Here is a 26,074-nt window from a genome sequence, read left to right as displayed (position 1 = left end):
AGAGCGAGTCAGGGCATCGCCTGCAAAAAAGGCAGCTTCCACCCAGGCTGCAGCAACCCTGCACCCGTAAAAACTCTACCCGACTCTCTCTGCTTTTTTAAAAGGTTCACCTCTTGTATTTTAACGGTCCATCTAATTTTTCAATTAGCAAGCATATTTATTCTCTCCGTCTCCCTTTCCCTTCCCTCTTTCTCTCTCTCTCTCCCTCCCCCCCCCCCCCCCCCAAAGAAAAACAAAACTCTTGCCACATATCTCTAGTCAGATCAAACCAAACAAATCCCCGCGCTGATCATGCCCGCTTTCCAGGGCAGGGGGCTTGCCATGGGCAGCTTTCCCAGAGAAAGGATGGTGTTAGGAACTAGTATCCATCTTCCCCACAGAAGGGCAGAGAGTCACACTTGGGGTAGGGAGTGGGGATAGGTAGGCTCTCCGTATCTTGCTGCTGCCGCATCCATGCAAGGCAGCACTGAACCCCCTGTAACGCTGCCCAGCCGCTTCATTTAGGCTCCCTCTCTCTAAGGCTTTGCCCTGCCCCCTCCCACATGACCTCCAGCCGGGTCAGGCTGATCCCGGCAGGGTCTCTCTTTTGTTTCTTTGTGTCCTGGACAATCCCCTGCCCCTTTGCAGGACTCCATGCCAGGCCCTCTCTGTCCTAGACAGCCTGCATCACCCCTTTGGGTTGCCTGGGGTGGCAGAGTATTTGTTGATGAAGTGACGTCAACTGGGTTGATTCTCTCTTGAATAGCTGGGGAGAGGCAAAAGCAGTCAGCACCCCAGTCCAGCCCGGTCGAACTCCCCCCGTCCCCTCTCTCAGCTCTAGTGGGGAGGAACACCCCAGCTGCTGCCATCTGGAATGCCTCCTTGCAGAGAGCCGCAGGGATGGAGACGCCGCTCGGCTCCTGAACGTCCCAGGCTGCCGCTCGAACTCACCCAGAGCTGCCCTTTGCAGGAATGGTCCCTCCCCGAGCTGCCCGGAGCCCCCACCCCTGCATCCGACCGTGCCTGATAATTAATCCCTTCCCTCACTCAGTTGCTGCAGTAGGATTAGAGAGGCGGCGGGGGCAGCGAGGGAAGTGCGTCACAGGTAGGAGCAGGCTTGTGTGTTTGGTGAAAGCTTGGGGGGGGACGGGGGGGCGCCAGGAGGCGTGTCCCTCCCTAGTAGAGCTGGGAGAGGGGACGGGGGGAGTTCGACGGGGGAGGGTTGTGTGTTGGGGGGAGGGGGGGGGGGGGGGGGGGGGGGGCACCGAGGATGGGGATGAGAAATAGGTTCTTGTGTGTTCTCCAGGGGTATTGTGTCAGGAGATGCGAGCTGGCTACCATGTGACAAGGTAGAGGGAGGAAGGGATTGGCTGAGCTCTTGGCAAGCGTGTGAGCTCAGCGAGCTGTCCCTTTCTCTCCCAGCATCTTCCTGCCATCCTCTAGGTGGTACAGGGCAGCCGAATCCAGGGCCTGCCGTTCGCTTGGAGGCTTCCCTCTGCTTGGGGTCCAGCTCCTCTCTGCCAGTGGTGGGGGGTTGGGGGTGGGGGGAGGGGGACCCGACTGGTAACCAGGATCCTATTTTCCCGTGTTTTTCCAGGCTCCTTGGAAATTGAGGAATGCGATTCTGCCACCATGATGGAAGGTAGGTGATGCCCCTGCCCTGTTCCCTGGGATGGCTCCCCAGGCCCGAGATTGGCTGGGATGTTTGGGACCCGTGGTCCTAACTGAAACCAGTGTGCAAATGGGGCTCCTTCCCAGGACCTGTTTGCAGCCTCTTGCCAGGCTCCAACGCCGGCTGCATCCACTTGCAGCAGACTGGAGGCAGATTCAGGAATCAGACCTCAGGGCTTCTCCTTAGCTGGGAGTACACAGATTTTTTTCTCCTCATTTCCTGGACCAGAGAAAGAAAAGCTCCTGAAGTGTTCCCAGGGATGTGAGCTCACAGGGAAAGAGCTTGCTAGGCAAATAAGTTAGGAGAGAGAAGGTAATTTTATTTTTTCTGGGCTGGGCTCCTTGGGCTATCTTGATTAATCATTTACAATGGAAACTCATTTTCTGAATTCAGCATTACCCAAGAGAGGTCATTGACAAAGTTACCCACATGGGGACCTGTCTTTTTATGGACTAATTTTTTTTTTCTTAAAAAAACAAAACAAAACAAAAAACCAACTCTACATCAGACTGAGAGATTTTTTTTTCTCCCTCTGCATTTGAGTTGCTTTTTTTTCAAGAGTGAAGCTATGTTTCAGTTGGCTGATTCTGGATGCAAGGAGCCCACTACAAATGGGGAATGGTTGACTTTCTCTCCCTTTTGCAACATTTGACTAAAAATCTCCGGATTAAAATGGGAAAGTGTAAAGAAAACCTTGAGCTGCTCAGCTCTTTAAAGATCTGACAGTATTCAGAAGCTCCAAATACTCTCCAGCTCCAAGCCCCATTTTGCTGCACCAACGCTTATTAACCCTGTGTAATCAGCCCTCTGTCAGTCATGAAAAGACAACTCCCCACTGGTGTTGACAAGCTGGATATTTAGTGGGAAGAGGAACTTTTCCTTTGTGGATGCCTTATGAACTATATAATGCTCTATTTAATTGCAGTTTCATCCCTGAGAGAGTAACAGCCCTAGGACACCTTTAAAATACACACAGCCATTAAACTGATGGGCAAATAAACCGATTGCCTAGAGCTGGATTTGATTTTTTTTTGTCCCTTTCTCCGTTTCCAAACAAGAGAATGGTGCAAAAGTGTTGGCCTTCTTCACCATGACAGGCAGAATTGATGTCCCCAGCCTAGATTTTGCCATTACAGAAGATAATGCATTATTCTTAAATTAGCCAGGAGACTGGGGTGGGGGTGGGGGCCCATTTCTCTATTGGTCAGAGATCTGATGGAAGGGGTTAAAATGTTTCTCAGAAACTCCCCTGCGCGTAAATTAAGGGGCAAATGGTGAGATTTTAACTCAAAGAAGCTCATGCCTATTTGACCAACATTTAATTTCTTTTGATCTAGTGGTTATATCATAATACATGTGTCTATTTGTGTATTGCTAATGTTCCTTACATGAAGGAAGAATCATTGAGTCATGGCACCCCAATTTCGGCTGGGGGGATCTCTGCTTAAAAGAGTGACTCTATGTGATTTCATGATGGAGCCTGGTTTCATTTGCAAAAACCTCTGTAGCCAGCTTTTTCAACATAGGTTTAACCTCAAAATTGCTGAGATGTGAGATTCAATCAGCTCCATGAACTCAGAATGGAGCTAAGCTCTTGATGGCAAGGTGACGGCTCCCTCTTCCACTCTACAGTTCAAGGCCCCCTGAATATCAGTGTCTCCCCCCTCTTGTCTAAACATTCCTGCCATGCTCTTTCTGATTTGCTTTGAGTCTCAATCTTCGGAATTAATGTGTGCCCTTTGACTAGTAGTTTTAGCAGACTAGGTCGTTGCTTGGTACCCCTGCCAGGATGAGGTCGATGGAGTCCATTGTACCATCTCAGAGTGCCAGCCCAGTAGGACAAGCTTCTTGTCCAAGGGCTCCACCAAACGAAGATGGGAACCGAAACAGGCTTATGTTGGCATTCAGTAAGCACAATCGCTGGCCTGACCAGCTCTAGCTCTGGTGCAGGATGGGAGCTCAGAGTGGCCATGGAATTGATGTAATACTATTGAAATAGTTGCCTTTGATTAAATGCTTAAAGAATATAGAGTCCTCCAAATTAGAAACTTATTTAAATATATATGTATATATAAATAATGTTTACAAGGTCTTCTAATGTTTGCTACTTGGGACTATCTCTATCTGTAATTTCTTTCACAGTTTTAAATCATCACAATATCTCAATGAGGTTAGAAAAAGAACTGAGAAATAAACTTGATGATTGGAGGGGGGGGCAATATAAGAAGCTTGGTTAAACATGATAGACATAACACCATTTGGGCCTGAATGAAAGGGCCTCTGTCTTCAACTCCATTGGCAGGCCATTGGCCTTCTAACTTAATTTTCAGGGTTTGACTCATGAGTCCGTGGTTTTTAGTATCAGACCCCAAATTTCATGTCAGAATTGTTTTAGTGCTGTGTATAATAGCTGTGCTTAACCCAACTTGAGCCATCCAAAGGTAATAGGGGCAGATATTCCCAGAGAATCTTCGAAAGCAGAAGACTGAGAAAAGGGTTCCTAACATGGCAGCTGCCCATGGAAAGCCACCCTGAGTATATGTCCCCTGGGGGGAGGGGGAATAATGCCATGGAATGTCTGAATGAGGGAATTGAGTGGATATGCTCTGAAAAGATGAGGGAGGACTTGTGATTTCATTGGTATGGGGAACTCTCAGGTGAAGAAACTCTCCCTATCAGTGCAGATCAGCTCCATCTCTGCAAGGGCTGCTAGCTGATGTTGTGGATAGAGTCCAGCCTGCAGTCTGGAGGACCTGAGTTCAAATCCTGCCTCAGACACTTACTGTGTGACCTAGGCAAGTTATTTAACCCTGCTTTCCTCAGTTTCCTCATCTGTAAAATGTCCTGGAGAAGGAAATAGCAAACCATTCCAGTATGTTTGCCAAGAAAATCCCAAATGGGGTCATGATAAGTCAGACTCAACCAAAAGAAATTGAACACATGCCCTCTCTGCAATTTATAGTCTAAAGGAGTTGACTAGAACCCTGATGCAGTAAAGTGATTTGCCCAGATTTCCCCAGCAGTTATGGGTCAGAGACAGGATTTGGACCCAGGCATTCTCAGCTTGAAGGCCAGTTCTATATCCCCAAAGCAGCACTAACTAAGCAAATATCTTAGTATTATAGTTAATCAAGTATGTACCCAAATACCCAACACTCTCCTTGCTTCCCCTTCCCCTTACCACAGACACAGACACAGATAAGCCAGGATCTTTGTTCCATGAACACCTGTGGGAGTCTGGTGAAGCCCACAGATCCCTTTTCAGATCCTAAGGCATCCAATTTTATGCTTTTTAAACGTATCACAGGAAACCAATTACATTGGAATAGTTATGAAAATACATTTTTTAAAAGTTCATTGGCCCTGGATTATGAAACTCTGTACTAGACTAGAAGTTTCATGAGGACAGAGACCTGGTTTTACCTGATCTGTCTATCTCTTCCAGCACCTAGGACAGGACTCTTCTCGTATCAGGACCTTAATAGAGCTGGGTTAGATTGTTGCAATTGAAATGTACTCTAGAATGGTCCATGGTGAAGTTTGGTTTTACATCATCTTAGAATAAGGCAAGGTTTTCCAGCTCTCATTGCTTGATGAAACAACCAGAAAAGACAAAAAAAAAGAACAACAACACATACCAGGATAAGGCATTTTGTTACCATCCCAATTACGTTGATAATCTATTTCAATGAACCAGACTCTTTAGACAATATCTCTGGGTAAGCTACCAACAACTCTGAGGAATCTTAGCCCATTTAACAGATTTCTACCAAACAAAACTACGCTTAGCCAACCCAGACTCTTACTAGAACCCCATGATAAATGGTTTACTTATTTTTTTAATGTATTTATCTATAAAGATTCCTGATTTGGGAATCTAGTTTCCACAGAAAATGACTTAACGGATCTGGCTTGCTGTGGCCCAAGGAAGCCTTCAATTCAGCAATTGAATGTTGGCTAAGTGTGCCATACTTTTTTTTTTAATTAGGGTCAACCATTGTATGTTGATTGTGACATGGAAAGGGGTTGCTTTGGAATAATTAGATAATCTTTAAATATGACTCCTAAACTCATCGAAAACAAGTCATATACTTGACTTGAGGTCACTAGGTAATATATTGGATAGAGTGTCAGACTTGGAGACAGGAAGACCTGAGTTCAAATCCTGCCTCAGATTCTTGGTCTCACTTTTCTCTTCTGTAAAATAGGATAATAATAGCACCTACCCCCAGGATTGTGGTGAGACTTACATAGGATCATATGAAGCATTTTTGCAAACCTTAAAATTCTATGCAAGTTAGTCTTGCTCCTGTCTCATATGCTTCATAGGTTGTCTGTCCATCTCTGCAGAAGTCAGTGTCAAAGCCTCCCTAGCCCAAGCCTGGCCCCATGCCAGTGATGGTCAAGGGAGAGCACAGATGAAGTGACAGCTTCTGTGGAGGATAAGAGACAGAATCTGAATCAGGAGCCTCTCGAGCTTCCGGGTAGGTCAGGAGGAGGGTCTCTTGACATCCACGGGTCTCCGCCAAGTAGGGACGGGAATTAGCTGCAGGCGCAGAAGCTCAGGACTGGCTTAGGAGAGAAGAGCCAGACAGGGGAGAGCTGACTTTTGGACTTGGCTTGTCTCCCCTTTGTTTGTAACATGGCTGCCTTATATTCATGGCCTTTACTGATGGACATGGGAGCTTCATACCAGAGAATCCAAGGGTTAGAGCAGGAGAGGGGACCTTAGCAGTTTTCCAGAGGGAGGTGCTCTTATTATCCCCATTTTAGAGTTGGAGAAACTGATCTCCATTTTACAGTTAAGGAAACTCAGGTAGAAAGAGGGTCAGCAATGTGCCCAGGCTCACATGGCTTGTGAGTGTCTTGAGTCTGGATTTGAGCCTGGATCTTCTTGACTCCAGGCCCAATACTCTCTCTGCTAAGCCACCCAGCTGCAGCCCATACTCTAGCTGAGTCAAGGCTGTAACAATTTTTCAAGTGGGTCAAATACCCCAAACCAAAGAATGACCTCAACTGACTGCTGGATGAGGTGCTCTCTCTAGCCTGCCATCTGTGAGTTTCTTATTTTGACTAATTATTCCAGCTAACTTGGTTCTAGGCCTCATTACTTCTGTGTTGTTGAAGGAAGGCCACATGGTCCTGGAGAAAGAATGGTGTGGTATTAGCTAATTGACCCAGGCTTAAGTTATGGGTGTCATACATGACCTACATGACCTTGGGCACAACATCTCTTTACCTCTCTGGGCCTCAGTTTCCTCATTAGAAAAGACGATGGCATCGGAGAGCACCTCCTAATTTTAGCTTTATGATCTTCTGATTCCCTGGCATTTAAAAATACCTACTGTCATTTGATTTTGGTCAAATGCCCTCTGTTTCAGAGAGCCATTTGTGCTCAGAATTGGGCATTTTGCAATTCCCCATTAAGGGGTTCTGACCTCCTCCTGCTTAGATCTTCTTATAAATAATGAAGACATTTTTGCATCTGGGAATGGGGGGCTGTGGAGTGTTCTGAAAATGCTTTGATGTGATACTTGCTGCCAAATCCGAATTGGAACATCACAGCAGAGAAGCTGCTCACTTCATAGTCCCCCAGAACTTTAGCAGCTTAAAGGCACATACATGTCTGTAGTTCTCCTGTCTATTTCCAAAGATTTTGAGAGTGACTTGTTTTCATTTTTTTTAAACTTCAGTTTTTTTTTCCCCCAAAACTTATTTAAGACTTGACTTCCAGAACCTAATACTTGTTATTAGACTCAGGTTTTCACATGTATATTTAAAAGGTTAAAGATCATTAATTTTTTAAAAATTGAAAAAAGACAGACTTATCTTCAATAAAAATTTATTTAGGCAAATCATGGGGAAAGACTCAATGGCATCAGAGAGGAAAAGAACAGGGACATCTTGCATGTTCTAGGTCTCCACAAGAGAGTCACAAGGATGAGGAAAGGATGGGAGACCTTTTTCTGCAAGGAATAGAGTTATCTGGTCCAGGAAAGAGAAGCATGCCATGGATAGACTCTTCACATGAGAGTTGTCTTTAAGAATGTGAAAAACTGTCATGTGTACAAGGGATCGAAATTCTTCTACTCGATTCCAGAACAACGGGTGGTAATTACAAATAAGCCAATATAGCTAAGCTTAGTAAGCAATGCAACTCATGTAAGTTTTATGTAATTAAAAATTAGAGCTACCCAGAAGTGAAGTGGGCACATTGTAGAAACCCTCAGTTGGGGGCTGCTTAATGACGATGCACCTGAGCTTGAGTCATTTTGATGATTTCCACTTGTAAAGTCCTTAGAGGAAACATCCGCCATTTTCATTTTTATGTCTTGGGTCCCTAGCCCACATTCCATCTCCAAATATTGTATCATAGATTTAGAGCTAGAAGGGCCCTTAGATGTCCTGATCCCTAATTTTACAGATGAGGAAACTGAGGTCCAACAAAAGGAAGTAGGCAGTGAAAGGGAGAACCATGTTATGAGTCCATGGGATCTGAACATAAATCCTCTATTCTTTCTGGCAAACTCCCCTTTTCTAGCAAGTCATTCATTCAGCCAGACTGCGATAGAATTAGTGCCCTCTGCAGCTTCATAGTCTAATGGAATATATCTATTTGTATAAGAGAATCGTTGTATATATCTCCATAGAGATCTAAATATCTACATTTACATCTGTCTATTGAGATGTACCTATATCTTGTTCTATAGAGAGAAATCTATGTAGGTATCTCGATATAGAGATATACTATCTATAGAGAGATAGATATATTTATAGAGAGATTTAGATCTCTATATAGCTAAATATCTATGAATAAATATATAGATATCTATCATATATCTATATCGAGAGGGGGGAGGGAGGGAGGCAGGGAGGGAGAGAAGAGGAGAGGATGAGGGGGGGGAGAGGAGAGAGAATCAGAACCTAATTATTACATCTCCATTAGACCATGAAGTGCAGGAGGGCAATACCTATTTTTTACTTTCTTTTTTATTCCAATTGCTTAGCCCAGGGACTGCCCATAGTAAGCAAGCACTTAATAATTGTTTGTTGTTGGAACACTAGTAAGGAACTACGTTAGAACACTGGAACTGAATGGGATGATTATTGGGGAAAGTCTGGCATCGAGGTTGGTAACAGCCATAGGACCTCATGAGTCTTCAGGACCGGCGCCATCAAGACTGACTTACCTTGTACACATCATCAATGACCTTTTCTGGGGCTTCTGTGTTCTCAAAGCTGATCCCAGCAAAGGGCAAAGTCCTGCCCAGCTGGAAGGCTCCAGCTATGGCCTCGTGGAGGCTCTTAACCTGGGCTTTACCGCCTTGGTCTTTTAATGTTCTGATAACCACGTTTCTACATAATTTCCTCCTTTGTCACCCTATGTACATTATGGGATGCTTCTAAAGACACCAACACTCTGTGATGAGGCCACAGATGACCAAAGGGTCCAAGGCATGAAAAAGGAGTAGAATCCCAGGCTTCAAGGGTGGCTTTATGTCTGCTGCCTGAGGCCCAGCATCAACCTGGCCAAGAGAGACGGCCATAATGAGTAATTTGCCCACCGAGCTAGCGAGTGTCTAGGCAGGATTTGAACTCCCATCCCCTGCCCCAGGCCCAATAAATGCTCTCTCTGCTAGACCACCTAGCAGCTTGACTCCCTAGGTTACCTTCTATGGCCTTTCTAGATACCTCATTCTTTATGTGTTATCTCCCTTGTTAAAGCAGAAGGCCCTCGAAGGTAGTGGCTGTTTTATTTTGGGATATTCCTAATGCTTGGCACAATTCCTGGCACGTATGAACCACTAAGTATTTGGGTCTGGAGTCAGGAAGACCTGAGTTCAAATCCTGTCTCAGACCCTTACTAGCTGGGTGACCATAAAACAAAGCACTTACCTTCTCTCTGCCTTGGTTTTCTCATCTATAAAATGGGGGTATTCATAGCACCCACCTCCCAGGGTTGTTGTGAGAATGAAATGAGATGTGTTTGTGAAGTGCTTTGCAGACCTTAAGATGATCTGTAAGGGTTCAAAGTTGTTGTTTTGTGGTTGTTGTTTTGACTGACTGACAACCTTACCATATTGTTTGTGGAATGGAATAAGTGAGATCGTGTTGGGTGATTTGCAGACGTTAAAGGGATTTATAGATATTATTCATTAATGTCTTTCCTCTCTCCAGTCACTCTGAATCTCCTCTTATGCCTCTGGATGCCTTTCCTTTTATTTTGTCTAGACTGTTTTCTTTGGGGTTGGCTCTGGTCTGGTCTGGGGTCTCACCTCACCACCCTCCCCTTTTCTTCTCTCTTCTGCTGCAGACCTGAGAAGGGTCATGTTGAGGGTTAGAATAGCTGATATTTGTCTATAAAAGATTTTTTCTCTCCCTTCATATTTTGTAAATGAACATCTGAATACAAGATTGCAAAGGCAGGTAGTTGGTAAATAACAGAAGCATAATCTCTCTTCCCTGAACATTCCCGCTTTGGGAGGGAGCCCTCTCTTCTGCTCTGAGGATTCCAGATGTCAAAGAGGTCATCTCATCTAACTTGGGCATTTGACCTTCAGAACACTGAGGCCCAGGTGGGGGAAGTGAATTGTGAAGATCATAGGTGCTCTGGGTAGAGGCCTCTGGGGATGGTCCAGCCCCACCCCCTCATTTTATAGGTGAACACTCTGAGGTCAGTGGGGGAAATGATTTGCCCAAGGTCACCTGGTCAGTAAGAGACAGAGACAGGATTCAAACCCAGGTCTTCTAAATCTGGATCCAGGGCTCCATCTAAGGCAGCATTAGATCTTTTTTACTTTCTTCCTTCTTTCCTTTCCTTCTGTCTTAAATGACTGGAAGGAGAGACTTCAGAGGCCATTTGATAAGAACAAGCATGTTCTGTAAGGTTTGTAAAGCCCTTTAAAATCTCTCATTTTGATCCCTACAACTCTGGCAGCTGGGTACTATCATTACCTGCTTTTGCAGATGAGGACACTGAGGCAGTTAGAGGTCAAGTGATTTGCCCAGGTGACCCAGCCAGTGAGTCTCTAAGGCTGAATTTGAACTTGGGTCTGCTTGATCCCAGGTCTAGCATTCCATGGATTGTACCTAGCCAGCCTTGTCATTTTACAGATGAAGAAACTAGCCCAGAAGAGTGAGGTGATTTTGCCAAGGTCACACAGGTAGCAAGCCTCACCTGACATGTAGAAGCTGCACATGTATCCCCATGTGTGTTGGCTTACACTTCTGATATTGTTGACTAGAGTCAGGATGGCCCTAGTGGGTAGTCTGCTAGACTTAGAAAAACTTTGTTTCAAATCCAGCCTCTGACACTAATTCTGAGATCCTGGATAAGCCCCCTTTACTTTTCTATGTGTCTCCGGTAAATCCCCAAAAGCTGTTTTCTGAGTCAAGCCTGGACTGTGATCTGCCTTGGCAGAGGGAGCTCCCATACTGGACTTCTCTTCACTAAAGAAATAGCCACTCCTTTACCTCTTCCTAGGATTGTAGACATAGAATTGGAAGAGCCCAAGAAAATGTCTAATCCCATGCTGCTCACTTTATAGAGGAGGCCCTGAGAGTTGTAAATGCCTTGCCCAAGGTCACACGGGAAGGCTACTGACAGGTGTGGGATTACAACTAGGGTCTTCTGCCTCATAAACCAGGGACCTTGTCCTCTGCGCCATGCTGAATCTTTAGGGCTGTTTCTTTGTCTTGGAGAGGCTTACACCTACAAGTCTTAGCACAGTGCTTTGTGCAATTAGGCCCTCAATAAATGCTTTTGGTTGATCCCAATGATCAATCTTGCTGGGGTCCAAGTCAGTGTGAAGCTTTGTCAGCCCATGTGTTAAACAGCAGGTAGGAACTTAAGAGCTTTTCTTGGTTCTGGGCGGCCTCCCTGACTCATTTTTCTCCTTATTTATAACGTTTTCAGTTTGAATCATGGCTCCTACCCCAAAGTTGGAGCATTGTGGACTAGAGGTAGGGGGTGTGGTGGGTAGATTGCTGGGCTTGGTCTTAGGCACCTTCCTTTCAAATCCAACCTTTATAATTTACTAACTAGGTGATCCTGGGAGAGACATGTAAGTACTTCGAGACTCTCCCATTCTCCTCCTTCCTTCCCCATCTTCCTACACTTTGCCCTCCTCCTCTTCCTCTACAATCCAGTGACTACAGCCTCCTTGCCGATCCCAACTCCATAAGGCTCTCCTCCATGTTTGACTCCCTTCTCATCTCTGCCTCCTGCTTCCTTCAGCTAAAATCCCACCCTTCCCAGAGACCCTTCGTGCTGTGCCTTGGCTCTGAGACTGCCTTCAATTCCCCTGCACCCTGTGTCTTATTTGTCCATACTTGTGCTTGTGGTTTCCCCCATCAGACAGGGACTGACCTTGCCTTTCTTGGGGTCTCCAGCACTAGACCAACTCAATTGATGAAAGCCAGGGGTAGGCATTTAAGGAATGTTTATTTACCTGAATTTTACTGACCTCTGGAGACTCGGTAAAATCTGGTCACTGGCTCAAAGACAGGCTGAGATCTGCCTTGGGGGAAGGGGGCGCTATGCTAGGAATTCTCTGCACTAAGGAAATCAAGCTTGCATTTCTATCCATCAGAGGTGCTGTGTTGTCATTAGAGAAGAATATTAGCCCAGACAATAAGTATTCCCAGGTCTCTTCAAGTCATTATTCAATCAATATTTTCAGCAGCCAAGGTGATCAAGGAAACCCCTCTTTGATATGGTACCCCCTCAACAATCCACTTGATGTGATTACCGAGAGTGGATCTTGGCACAGTGGATAGAGCCACAGGTCTGGAATCAGGGAGATTCTTCTTTATGAGTTCAAATCTGGCTTCAGACACTTACTAGCAGTGTGATCCTGGGCAAGTCACTTAACTCTGTGTGCCTCAGTTTCCTTATCTGTAAAATGAGCTGGGGGAAGAAATAGCAAACCACTTAAGTATCTCTTCCAAGAAAACTCCAAATGGAGTCATGAAAAGTCATGCATTACTGAAACAACTAAACTGAACCCTTGGCCCTTTGATGAGTCGCACGTGCCTTACTATAAAAAAACATGGTGAGCTTTTCTGATTGGTCCCCAAAGCTGTCTCCTATTGACTGGGGGTTCAAGGCCCAGGAGTACGAACTCTTGTTAAAGACGCATCCTTCACCCCACCCCAAAACACACACACACACACACACACACACACACACACACACACACCTACCCTTGCTGTACTTTGCAAGAAGGGGCAAGAAAAGAGGTCAAGACCAAATCCTCAAGAGCTAAGATTTCTACTGAGTACAATCCAGTTATTTTCATAAGCTATGCGGGGGAGGGTTCTTCACTAGGAAGAACCGTTTGTCATCAGTTGGCTATGAGGACTCTTCCAATCTATTTGAAATTGATGGTGAACTTCAACCTGCAAGTTCCTGAGGCTGATTGGGGCATTCCTCCGTTCAGTGAGGGCCTCCTGTAATGAAGCCCCTCCACACTTGTCTAGACACCAGCAAGACCCAGGAGTCATCAATCATCTCCTGAGCAGGAGGACTCATATGAGGATGTCTAGCAGACTTCCTCCCTCTCAGCCCTCCCTTCATGGAAACCAAGCTTTCCTTTCAAACCTAAAACACTGTGATTTTCTGGGGAAGTAAGAAATGGAACCTTCCTGAGCTCCCCCACTCCTAGCCTAGGGCCTTGCCATCTGATGTGTTTTTACAGGGAATATCTAGATCTCCAATCCTCCTGCCAGATGTGAATCCTTGCTTTGCCCTAATGGCCTTAGTCAATCAGATGTCTAGCCTCTTTAGTGGAATATTCTCCATCTCTCTCTTTCATTTACATACATGAGCAAAAAATACAACAAATAGCAAAGACAATTTGGCCAACTTTAAAGTGCTATATAAATGCTAGTTAATATTATTGTAAACCAAAATGTGCATTTGTGACAAAGACTAAGGTTTCCCAAGCCCAGCAGGGAGAGGGTAGTGAGTGAGTAACTCAGCAAGACATTTACCTTCCTCCCTGGAGAAAAGAGAAATAAAAGAGGGAGGTAACACATTCATTCTCTCCCTGTGAAATCAGCAGCATAGACTTCCCCCGAGTCCACACTTGGCTCTTGCTCACTAGCCCATCTCAAAGCCGACTGGAGCCTTCCAGCCGTCTGCTCTCCATGGCTTCAGACTCACATCTCTTCCTTGTGGTGCCATCTTTGTATCCTTTCCTTGGTTCTTGGTCCTTCATCCCACCATTCCCCTTAATAGCAAGGCCAGGGACACTCTGGGCAGACCCGAGAACTTGGAAAGCCACAGCCAGCAGTGTGGGTGCCGGTTCTGGTCTCTGTAGTCACTGGCCTCTGTGAACATGACCAGAAGCAGGTTACATGGCGTTCACTGTTCTCTGGTGGTAATGCATTCATGCATGTCCTCTTCTATTTGCTCCGTGAATGTACCTGAAAGATTTACATTGAGACAGGAATGGAAAGCACACAGGATGCGCCGCTGTCAGGGGGGTGCCCGCCATCAGAAAGATTACCTACATCAGTGAAATCCTAGCTCCATTGAAGTGTGTCCAGCCTTTCAACACAAAAAGTCACTGTAGGTGGACCTACCCTCATAAACTTTTAACAGGAAGTATGAGGAAGAAAACATTGACCTAAAACATCTTTGATAGTCTTTTGTATCAGGAAAAAAGGCAGGTTTCAATCAGTTCCAACTTCTGCTGGAAGCTTCCAAAGGGAAACCAGGAGAAATTCCCAAAGATTCCAAAGGGAAACCAGGAGAAATTCCCAAAGACACACAAGCAAGAGTGTGTGGATTGCTAACACCCCTCAGCCAAGCCTCCCACTTGCTTCTCATCCTGACTTGCCTCTGATCAATTCAGTTATCACTTAGTCTGTTGATGAGAACCAGTTTGGACATGGTCTCCACTTGAGACATCCGGAACTGCCTCTTCATACCCAAAGCAACAAATTCCACTTCGTTGTTGAGTTGCTTTGTAGTTATGTCCAACTCTCTGTGACTCCTTTGGGGGTTTTCTTGGCGGAGATACTTGACTGGTTTGCCATTTCCTTCTCCAGCTCATTTTACAGATGAGGAAACTGAGGCAAACAGGGTAAAGTGACTTACCCAGGATCACACAGATAGTGAGTGTCTGAGGTCAAATTTGAACTCGGTTTCTTCAGGGCCAGATCTTTATAGCTAGCTGCTGCAGTGAAGATCAAATGAGATAATAATTGCAAAGGACTTAGCACAATGCCTGGCACAGGGTAAGTGCTATGTAAATTTGTATTCCCTTCCCTTCCCTCTATGTACTAAAGGAATGACTTTATAAGTGTCCATTGAAAAGACTAAGCTGGAATAGTCAACTCTATAGGATAATTTGGAGGTAGGAAGAACAGTTGGGTTAGGACATTGCCACCCAAATTATAACAAGAAAGAATGTAGGCTCTCAGCTGACTCTCCTTAGAAGAGGAGGGGAGGGGAGAGAGAGGCATACTGGCACAGAAACAGAGACAGATGAGGGAGAGAAAAGGAGGGAGGGAGGCAGATTTCATGAGGACACATAAATACAAGGCTGGTTGGGGACATTTCTAGCTCAGCGCCAACATTAATCTACCCAAATGACTTCTCCAAATTAAAGATGTAATTGCTAGCCATGATTGTGAAGATAACACCAAGGCAAAGAAGATAGAATTTGATTTCTCCTCCCTATGTTACTTGTTGCTCTGCCCATCAGAAAGACAAATTGTGTCCCTGAGAAGAGGCTTCCAACCTCAGGGACTGAACCAGAAAGAAGGGAGGCAGAGCAGTACCCAGGCACTTCTTCATCCCCCACAACAGAGAGCAGACAGCCTTCCCATACCTTTCCTACCTCCTCCCATTATCTGCAATCTTGTCAGGTCATGTGTAGATACCACCACTCTTTATTACCTATGACCTGCCTCTTAGCTCCACCCAAACCCCAGTGGAAGAAAAATTGTGGGTTTTTGACATGAAAGATCTTTATCGGATTTGAGAAACAATCAGAGTGCTTTTCGTTTTGAGAGACAAGTGAGTCTTGAATCAAACAATGCGTGTTCAGGTCCAACTCGGTTAAAAAAAAACCTTGTCTATTCATTTGGGACCATGACCTGGAACCTCTCCCAAGACCAATTAGTTCTGGTGTTGTTGCTGTATATGTATTAGGGAGTGGGGGATGGGAGAGGAGGGAGGGGAATGTACATGATGAGGTGTTGCTGGACAATACAAATATTGTCCAGGGTAGCTAAGCAGGCAGTCCAGGGGAGAGTCAATGGGGTCCCAAGCCACACTACTAAGAGTGAGATTGGAAGCCCAGCACTTTAGGATTAGAAGGAGCTCCTAACCCTCCCCATACCTAAAAGGAGTCCCCGCTTTGGCACTTGACAAGTGTTCATCCAGTCTCTGGAACCCTCCAATAAAAGAGGTTTGTGCATGAAGGCAGCCCATCCCTCCAGCCTTAATTGTTCAGTTTTTCCTGACCTCAAGGCTGAATTTGAGAGGCATGTTTTTGCATGAGGTGCAGATATTTACACACTCCAGTGAAGAAGAAATTCTTACATTTCTGCTTTTTCAGAGCTATTCTAATAGAATGCAAGTGTCTGGAGGGCAGGGACTGTCTGGTTCTCATCTCTGTTTTAGTATCCCTACCCCTAAACCCTTGTGGAGGTCACTGCATTTGCCCAGTGCTGGCGGTATTGCCTGAATCACTTCTCCATCCCAAGCTCCAGAATACAAGCTCTGGGTTTGGGGAGGCCAAGTTTGATCCTGGGTCCAGGAAATATCCAGAAGCCTCTAAAACAAATGAGGTGTTAATGGACACATCCACACCCTCTCCAGGAAAGTCCAATCAGATTCCCAAACAAAGGCTCAGTTCTTGGCAATATCATTAAGTTAATGAGATTCCCCTGAATCACAGATTTAAATTTATGGGACTTCAAAAGCCATCCAGTGCACCACATCCAGGCCCCACCTCATTTTACAGATGAGGTTCAGCAATGAATAACATACAGGCTAGATCTGAAGTCAGGAAGACCTGTCTGAACCCTGCATAAGGATGCCTAGCTCTGTGACCTGGGGAGGTGACTTAGCCTCTTTGAGGCTCCATTTATGCAGCTGTGAAATGAGGGGTTAGATTCAAGGACCTGTAAAGCCCCTTGTGCATCTGAAGTTATGATCCTAAGTCCAAGGTCAAAAGGGTGGAAAGTCAGCATCAGAGCCAGAATTTGAACAGGGGTCCTCTGGCTCCAAATTCAGTTCTCCTGTAAAGATAAGGATCCTAGGGCCCAGAGAGGTTCAGGGACTTACTCAGGGTCACACAGTCATCGAGTGCCCCGACCAGTCCTCAGACTCCAAATGCATATTAATTTTTATCCTCCACCACACTGCATTTCTTAATGCAATAGAATTTACATCTCTCTTTTCCCTGCCTCCCCCTTGGGGAGGCTTAGATTCTGGCATGAGGCAGATTTGAGAGTCTAGAATACTCAGCCTTCGAAGATCCTCATTGTGTTCTCAAATCTGGCTATAAGAACCCCTCCCCCAAGGGGGGGAGGAGAATGAGAGAGACAGAGAGAGACAGAGACAGAGAGAGAGACAGAGACAGAGAGAGAGACAGAGACAGAGAGAGAGAGAGAGACAGAGAGAAGGAGAGAGGAAGGGAGGGAGGGAGAGAGATAGACAGAGAGAGGGAGGGAGAGACAGAGACAAAGAGAGAGACAGAGAGAGAGAGAGAGCCAGCCAACCAGCCTTTGTTACCTTGGGAAGGAGGAGGAAGGTTCTCAAATGATTTGATCTGTTCAGACCTCTTTGTTCTATGGTCAGTCAGTCATGGGATGATCATGAACTTGGAGCCAAGGCCACTCCATCCCCTCCAGCCTGCTGGCTAGATCAAAGTCAAATGCATTGAGCAGGTTAATGACACTTTTATGTGGTGTTAGAACTTTCAAGATCTCTCCTGCTGCAGTCTATTAGCCTGGCTTAGAGCTATGACGGGATTTGAGGATGGTGACACAGATTCAGTGTCATCCTTGATGTACCTTCCGCCTTAAATTGCTAGTTTTGGATTTTAAATACCGTCACTCAGAGCAAGAGGGAAGCAAACGCTGGAGTTGGGCTTCTTTGAAAGGGCAAACTGACTTAGACTCCCCCGTCATTTAAAGTTCATACACTAAGGCAAAAATTCTAAGCTCTTATGCAATAACTAGGCACAACCTAATAGTCCACATGGAAAGGTGGAAGGACAAGGGAGGAGGAAGCTGCTAGTTCTGATTGTCACTAGCAAACTGCGAGCCCGAGACTCTTGGGGGCTCAGTTTCCTTATCTGTAAAAAGGGGGGAGTAAGACCAGCTAGGGAGAGCTTCCATTGGCTCCGAGATGTAGACAAGAGGGAGAGATCCAAAGGTAAATTTCTACAAGGCAGTGTCCAGCTTAGGTTTTTGTCTTCATATTGCCGGCGGGGAGAGGGAGGAGGGGGGCTGGAACCAGACCTGTGACTCCATTGGTAAAGGGAAGACCTGACAAGGAAATTGTCTCTACATGAATCTTCCTTTGTGTTGCCATCGCAGCACCAGGGACATAGCAGGCGATTAATAAATGCTGAGTAATAATGGTGATAATTAGCATGTATATAGTGCCAAAGCTGGTGAAACACTATACATGTTATCTCATTTACTCCTCATGGTTTTAATCTCCATTTTACAGATAAGGAAACTGAGGCTGGTTTGTTCGTGCCTCTCTGCCAATTTTATTTTATTATATATGTGTATCACATAGTCATAAATGTACAATATAACATACAACATAATCTTCTAGAATTTACTTGGGCAGTAAGAGATTAAGTGCTTTGCCCTGAGTCACAGGGTCAGCATATGTCAGAAGTGGAACTTGAACCCAGGGATTCCTGAATACAAAACCAGAGCTGGAGACACTATTCCAGAGGCCTCTTATTCAAAGTTGTTGCATAATAGGTATTTGCTGTATTGAACTGAATTGAGTTGATGAATGGAAGGCATCCTTGGCCCCATTCTTATCCCAGATTCCGGGGCCTTTCACTACCAGAACTTGGGAATGTTCTTCCTTTTTTTCCGGGCATCCTCTGGCTGCTGAGAGACGTTTAGTGATCTGCTCCAGGATCACTCGGCTGGAAAGGATACGAGGGAGGATTCAAACCTAGGTCTTTCGGCCCCTCTGTGGCTTCCTGCATCTCTGCCCGTCTATTCTTCTTGCTCTGGGCACCGAAGTCAGGCAGTCGCACACTTTCCTTTCTGTGGCATTTTGATGAAATAGGACCAGTTCGGGCTAGTTGCCAGATCAAATGATGAAATCTTGTTTTTCCTCTTTGAAGTTCCCGTCTGCCTTCTCCGGTCTCCATGGCAACCCTCCTCAAATTGGATCGTTAACGGACAACCGTTCCATGCAACCGGGATCATATTATGGCTGGAAAGTAGGAAGGGTGTCCTTTTTAAAAACAATAAAAACAATTTAAGACTTGTAAATGGAAAATGCCTGATTGCTTGAGCCCCCGGAGAGTGTTCCTTGTTCACTGGAACAGGGAAGGAAGGCTTAGACGGAAGGCATCCCCAGCCAGGACACTTTCCAGCTCTGTGTTGTTGGTTAATTTCTTCCTACATAAAATAGGTACCATAATACCTGGGAGGAGAAAGTGAGGCTGGTGACCTGGCACAGCCCGGCCTCATTTAAATCCAATTCACTTGCATGGCATCACCTCCCCGATGTCACGGTCCTCTTGGAAAAGGAAAGAAAAACAAGAGGGGCCGTAATACCCCAGCACCTCCCCCCGCAAACAGGTCCTTGTGAAGATCAAGTGAAATTATGTCCATGAGGCACTTTGCAGACTGTGTGATATTATAAAACTTTCAGTGATGAGGAGGAGGAAGAGAAGAAGGTAGCTTAGTGGATGGAGCACCGCGAGTTAGAGCTAGGAAGACCTGAGTTTCAATCTGGTCCAACATTTACTAAATGACCCTGATCAAGTCACTTGTCCCCTGTTGGCTTTATTTTCCCCATCTGTAAAATGGGGGAAAGAATAGCATCTACCTCCCAGGGTTGTTGTGAGGATCAACTGTGATACTTGTAAAGCACTTTGCAAATCTCAAAGTGCTATTTAAATGCTTTTGTTGTTGGTCAGTCATGGCCAACTCTTTATGTCCCCATTTGGGATGTTCTTAGCAGAGATGCTGTAGGGGTTTGCCATTTCCTTCGCCAGCTAATTTTACAGATGAGAAAACTTACACAAACAGGGTGAAGTGACTTGCCCAGGGTCACACATCTAGGAAGTGTCTGAGGATGAATTTGAACTCAGGAAGATGAGTCTTGCTGATTCCAGGCCAAGTGCTCTATTTGCTGAGTCACCTAGCTTTCCATATAAATGTTAGCTTATCTCACAGGGTTCAAAGACGTGTAGTCTTAGAACTTGAATCTGACCCCTGCATTGTACAGGGCAAGAAACCAGGTTTCATAAATTAATTGACTAGGTGGAAGGATACAAAAATTCAACTTGGACCTATCACTTCCTTCTACTATGCTACAGGTTATAGCATCATAGACTAAGAACTAGAAGGGTCATCAGAGGCAGGGAGGGCAACTCTCCCATTTCACAGATAAGAAAACTGAAGCCCAGAGAAGATCAGTAATTTGGCCAAGATCACACAGGAAATAAAGAGCAGAACAGAGAACAGATTCTCTGACTCTGAAGCCAGGATTCTTTCCACTGGGCTAATATGATCTCGGCATTTGTAAAGTAATCACTCAGGAAAATATAGAAATGTAAGGTGGCTGGCTATAAATGTGGGAGTGGTTCAGAGTCCAGACAACCTTACTGTTGGCATGTTCTGGCCAGATGATCCTGGACCAGTCCCTCTACTTTCTTTCTCCATGACCTCTCAAGTATCTCCTAGCTCTTAACGCTCTGGTTCTCTGGTCTGGTTCTTTTAGTAAAAGGAGTTTCCTCATGAGGAATTCCTCCCCCTGATAAAATCACATTGACCAAATAATAAAGATGCCATTATAATAATGGGCTGTCTGATTGGTTTTGGCCCTGACATTTTTTGAGCCCACCAGTGTCAAACCAAAGAAACCTGATCAAGTTGGTTTTCTTCTTTGTCACAGGCTACTTTCATTTTTCTATGATTTTGAAACACAGCGATCACCAGGCCTTTAAAAAAAAAAACTAGCAGAACCACTGAAGCTTTGGGGCTAAAATAAACTTGGTGCAGTGTCTTGCAGCTGGACTCAGTCATTGACTAAAACTCTTTTTTTCACCAGTCTAATCTATTCTAATCTCTGACCAATGCTGTGTGGAGGCATTTTAGCAGAAGTGAGAGTGAGAGAATCCTAAAAATATCCAAGACGCCCCACAAAGATACCTGATTTTACTTGACTCAGAAAAATCTCCCCTGGCTCCATGGCTTTCGATACCCAGGCCTCCCAGAATCTCGGATCGGGAAGGGTTCTCATTGGTCAGCTCATTTCGCCTGCCCCCCCCCCCTATTCACGGTCTCCCCCGTAACAATAGTTGGCCGCTAGCCATCCTGCCTTGACTTGAAGACCTTGAATAAAGGGGATGCCCCAATACCCCCAAGGCAACCCACATCACTGTTCAACCATTTTCTCATTGTAACCTCCACCAGTAGGAACCAGCTCTGTCCTCATCTCCCTTCTTGAGACACTTACTAGGTTGCTTGCCCAGACTTCTTGGATAAGTAGGCTCAATCTCTCTTCTGGCTTTGGCCACAATCTATGAATAGGGTTCGACCTGTTTCCTTTAATAGAAGAGAAGCTCCTTGAGGGCAAGGACTGTTCCATTTTTGTCCTTGTATCCCCAGTGCAGTTTTGTAGTGTTTTCATCCTTCATTCTCTAAGAGGACCAATGATGTTATGAAGAAGATGCCAGAGCCTGCTTAAAAGTGCTGAGGCAGATGGGTGGTGTGGTGCATAGAGCGCAGGGCCTGAAGTCAGGAGGATTCATCTTCCTGAGTTCTAATCCAGCCTCAGACACTTGATAACTGTGTGACCCTGCACAAGTCACTAAACCCAGTTTGCCTTGGTTTCCTCAAATACAAAATGGGGATAATATTAACATCTACAACCCCCTCCTCTGGGCTCTTGTTTTATCTGGTGAAGATAAAAAACAATTTCCACACTTTAAATCAATATGTAAAGGCTGTATTATTGACTGACTGATGACTGCACAGTACTTGGCTTATAGCAGACACTTAAATGTTTATTGATTATTATTGATTAATCAGACTGCCCTCCCCCATAAACATGTGCACCAACTCTTCTTCCTGTTGGGAGTTCCTTCTCCACTCTCTGCTGTCAAACTCTGTCTACATCTCTGACTCCCAGGCCCCAGCCAGCTTAACCTACTTACAGTTTCCCTAACATGGTTTATCTATTTCAACCTGTGAGCCTGGCTGCTCGTGCCCTGGGCTGCCCGCCTGAGGCAGGATCTGTCTCAGGTCTAGAGTCCCTCTTTGGTGTTTTCCTTTGCCTTAACCCTCCCAAACCTGGGGATTCAGGCTGTTTGTGGGTTTTCTTACCACTTCATTGCCAAGATGTTTGTAGCTGTGCTGTGTGCTCCTGGGTTCTTGCTTGGTGGGGAGAGGGTCCTCAGACCCAACCTGTTATGGCAGTTGGCCCCTACTTTGTTTGATCCCAATGTCACCTTGTCTTTCCTGTTCCTGGCTTCCCTCCCCACCTTTAAGATTCTCATGCTGGGCATCCGAAGTGTGACCAATGGCCAGCCTCCTATTCTATTCTTTGACTAAAAAGAAGTGGAGAGGTTAGTCCCCTGACTGACATGAGAATTTGAATATGGAAAGGAAAGAGTGACTTACATCACAAGCAGCATGTCATGGTGTATAAAATGAATTCGGTGTTTGGCCTGGGTTTGAATCCTGCCTCAGAAACTTACTAGACCTATGTGATCCTGGACAGGTCCTTTAACCCAGGTCTTTCTGACTTAATACCAGCTCTCTGTCCACCTCATCACATTGTCTTTGTGGATATGTGTATGAGAGTGTGTGTCCACATACATAAGCATTCATGTGCATATATGTACTCATAAGTGTGTATATGTATATTTGTATATAGACTTGTCTCAAAGGCAGCATGGAGCTGTCCAGCATTGCATCAGGAAAATGTGAATTCAAGCCCCACACTTGACACATATTAACCAGGTGACTCTGGACAAATCACATAACTTTGAATTCCTCCAGCAATTTTCTGGGATTATCTTTTGCTAAACTTATGCCTATAAATCTGTGTTAGTGCAAAGAAGGATCACACTAGGGTTTCACCTTTTCAACAACAATTCGAGCTGGATACTTAAGGGAGCCCAGGAAAGGAAGAAGAGAGAATGAGCAGGAAGAACGTTCAGAACATGGAGGGAGCAATGTCGTGGCGCAGTTCCAAAGCAAATCCGTGTGTTAACATCGTCATAGCATAACACAGTCATCAATACTTGTGTATTGACATAGTCATAGCCATGTCCATAAGCAGCTCTTAATTATTCTTGCCGATTTAATGAGAGAGAGTAGGACTAAAGGAACACCCAGCATGCTGTACGGGCCTTCCGCGGGCACAGCGGCCAGCATCATATGTTGCTTTAAGTATGTAAAATAGGTCACAGAAATCATCTCATTTGATCTTCATAACATAACAACCCTGTAATGTAGACGCTCTCGTTGTTCTTGTGCAAATAGAGGAAACTGAGGTTGAAAGTCAAAATGTCATTCTATCCACGGGGATGCCTACTGTATATTGGATAGGCAATAAAACATTTCCTTTTTATTAGTTTATACACAGAGCTATGAAGCACCTGGTAGCAAAGGTACTTGTTGAGTGCATCTTGATTTTAGAGGAAAAAAAATGCAGCTAACAAGGAAGATTCCTGCACAATGTCATTTCCAGATTTTCCCAGCATCCCATATGTCAAGAATCTGTGGGACCATGTTTGGACACTGCAGCTCTTCTAACTTCCATGTCTTGATGAATGGCTTTTCCAGAATTGCTTTAGTTAAGAAAAAATCCCCGTGAGTTGTTCAACCTCCTGGCAAGAAGCTTCTCAGAATTTGAGTGAGATCCATTCCTGGATGGCCAATATACTGTCCTTCTCCAGGCCCATCCTGGTAGGAGCTAGAAGAACTCTCAGTTTCCTGGCAGTGCCATGAAGAACTCGGGGGAGCTTCCACACCAGACAGAAAAACCAAACAGACAATTAGTGAAAGATGACCTTCTTTAATCTAATTTTATTGATATATTTTCTAAATCACCAACATTCCCCAGCAATTCCCTTCCTTCAACCTCTCCTGGAGACCCATCCCTTATAACAAAGAATAAAACCTGGGGAATGGGAACCTGGTTTTTAAAAAATTAACTAATGCCAAAACCTGACATATGTAGTGTCCCACACCTCTGCAGAGAATGGGGGGAAAGCCTCTTCTTCCCTCTTTTGGGGTCAAGCTTGGTCATGATAATTTCACAGCATTAAGCTTGTCTTGCTTTTCTTCCCATTTGCATTACTATAATCAGTCATGGGGTGTCCTGTTTCCCAATGCTGCTTTCTTCACTTTTTATCAGTTCATGGAGTTCCTTCGATGCTTTTCTTTATTTATCCTATTCATGCCTTCTTCTGGTGACGTATATTCTGTTATATTAGTGCAAAATAACTTGTTTAGCCATCCTCCTGTCTTTGGCAACTTTTGTTTGCAGTTCTCTGAGACTACAAAAACCTCTGCTATGAATATTTGAGTTAGAGCTTTTCTTTTCATTTGAGATTGACCTCTTTGGGCCATATGCTGAGTCAAAGATCTCTGGGTCACATGATATGGATGTTTTAATCAGTTAGCATAATTCCAAATTGCTTTCCAGACTAGTTAGATTCCTCCAAAGCTCCCCCAATAGAACATTTCTGTGCCTGTCTTTCCATGATTTTTCCAACACTGATTATTCCCACAGAAGACTTTGCAAATAAAGCTAACTCCCAGTGTCGAAACCTCCCATCAGTCGGTGGATTAACAATCTGCCTGGGATACTGAGCAGCTGGAGAATTTTCACCTGCATCATTCAAAAGGTCCATGGGATTTTTCTGTTAATTACTGGGAAACCCATCTCTTGAGATCATCTCTTCTTTGAATTTACCATTAAATCTCTACTTTCATTTTCTCAATGACATGATTTCTGGTTAGTTTTACTGACAAGTTAGTTTCTTGTGTTCACATATAGTTGTGTTTCCCCAGTTCCATACTTAAAGCCTCTTTAGAACTCAATAATGACACCTACTATGTGCCAGGCACTGTACTAAGCACTTGGGATATAAATGTAAAGAATGCTGCCATCCCTGCTCTCACAAAGCTCTTATGGGAGAGACAAAGGGTCACGTATGTATGTATGTATGTATGTATGTATGTATGTATGTACATGTAGAATAAGGGAAGAGGAGGGGAAGGGAACAAGCATTTATTAAGTGCCTACTATGGCATTGTGCTAAGTTCTTACATATTGTTTCATATTATATAAGAGAAAACAAAAGGGAACAAATGCAAAGTAATTTGGGGAGCAGGGTTTTTAAAAGGCTTTAAAAGGTAAATAGAGGAGTTCATGCTGGAGTTTATTGAGTGGGGAGTGACATGTTTAGACCCTCACTTGGGAAAATCACTTGGCAGCTATATAGAAGATGGACTGGAATGGAGATAGATTGGAGATTAATTGGGGGGAAAGTGACCCCTTTTCTCTTTTATTTTTCAAGATGGGTTAATATCTCAGTAACTGCACCAAGACACACATTTTAGGAATGTGTAAAAACATGCACCCAGTTTATATTTAGGCAGACCTGAATTTTTTGAGCTATTGTGTGATTTACTCTGCAGTAAATATAAATCGAGCAGTTGGTGACAGCTTCTTGGAGAAGCCCCACTTTTGGTGTCAGTTTGGATTGTAAACTCATCAAATCAAACATACTTGTCAAGGACCTGGAATCAGAGAATGTGGACGTTGAAGGCAATTGTAGAAGTCTTTGGTCCAGCCCCACTCTCCACATTTTACAGAGGAACCGAGACCCAGAGAGAAAATGGTTGGCTCAAGGTCACATAGAGGTTAGTGGCTGAGCCAAGATGGCGCTGAGACCTAGTCTTCTTACTTCCAGTTCATGGGTCTATGAGACGGCCCATAGCTCTGATTCTGTGGAGGACTGAGCTGGACAGTTATCCTGGGGTGAAAGTTTTTGCTCAATATCTCTGCATAGCTCCATATCACACGGTAGGGAATGGGGTGTCAGAGGACTGCAAAGATGGGGGTGGAGAGATTAGGAGGGCTTTGAATGTTGGACAGAGGATTTGTACTTGCCTCTGGAGGTAATTGAGTAGGGTGTGATGTGGTCAGGGCTGCACATTAGGAAGATCGCA

General features: G+C 44.8%; 2 protein-coding genes across 2 annotated transcripts in view; both read left to right on the top strand.

The window, feature by feature from the left end:
- Nucleotides 1-26,074, top strand: part of LOC138164885 (mesoderm induction early response protein 1) — a 485,607-nt gene that overhangs the window by 87,614 nt on the left and 371,919 nt on the right. The gene's annotated exons all lie outside the window — the stretch shown is intronic.
- The window catches only part of LOC138164881 (SH3-containing GRB2-like protein 3-interacting protein 1), a 221,492-nt gene continuing 196,960 nt past the window's right edge, over nt 1,543-26,074 (top strand). Inside the window, exon 1 of the mRNA XM_069092816.1 lies at nt 1,543-1,621. Coding sequence (XP_068948917.1) covers nt 1,612-1,621 — 10 coding nt within the window. The 5' untranslated portion in view covers nt 1,543-1,611. The remainder of the gene's footprint in view (nt 1,622-26,074) is intronic.

The sequence above is a fragment of the Petaurus breviceps genome, unplaced genomic scaffold, assembly GCF_028583685.1.
Source record: "Petaurus breviceps papuanus isolate PSGF00001 unplaced genomic scaffold, PetGlider_PUasm1.0 207, whole genome shotgun sequence".
Classification (NCBI taxonomy): Eukaryota; Metazoa; Chordata; class Mammalia; order Diprotodontia; family Petauridae; genus Petaurus; species Petaurus breviceps.
Note: the sequence above shows the minus strand (reverse complement) of the source record. Positions and strands in the feature narration are given on the sequence as shown.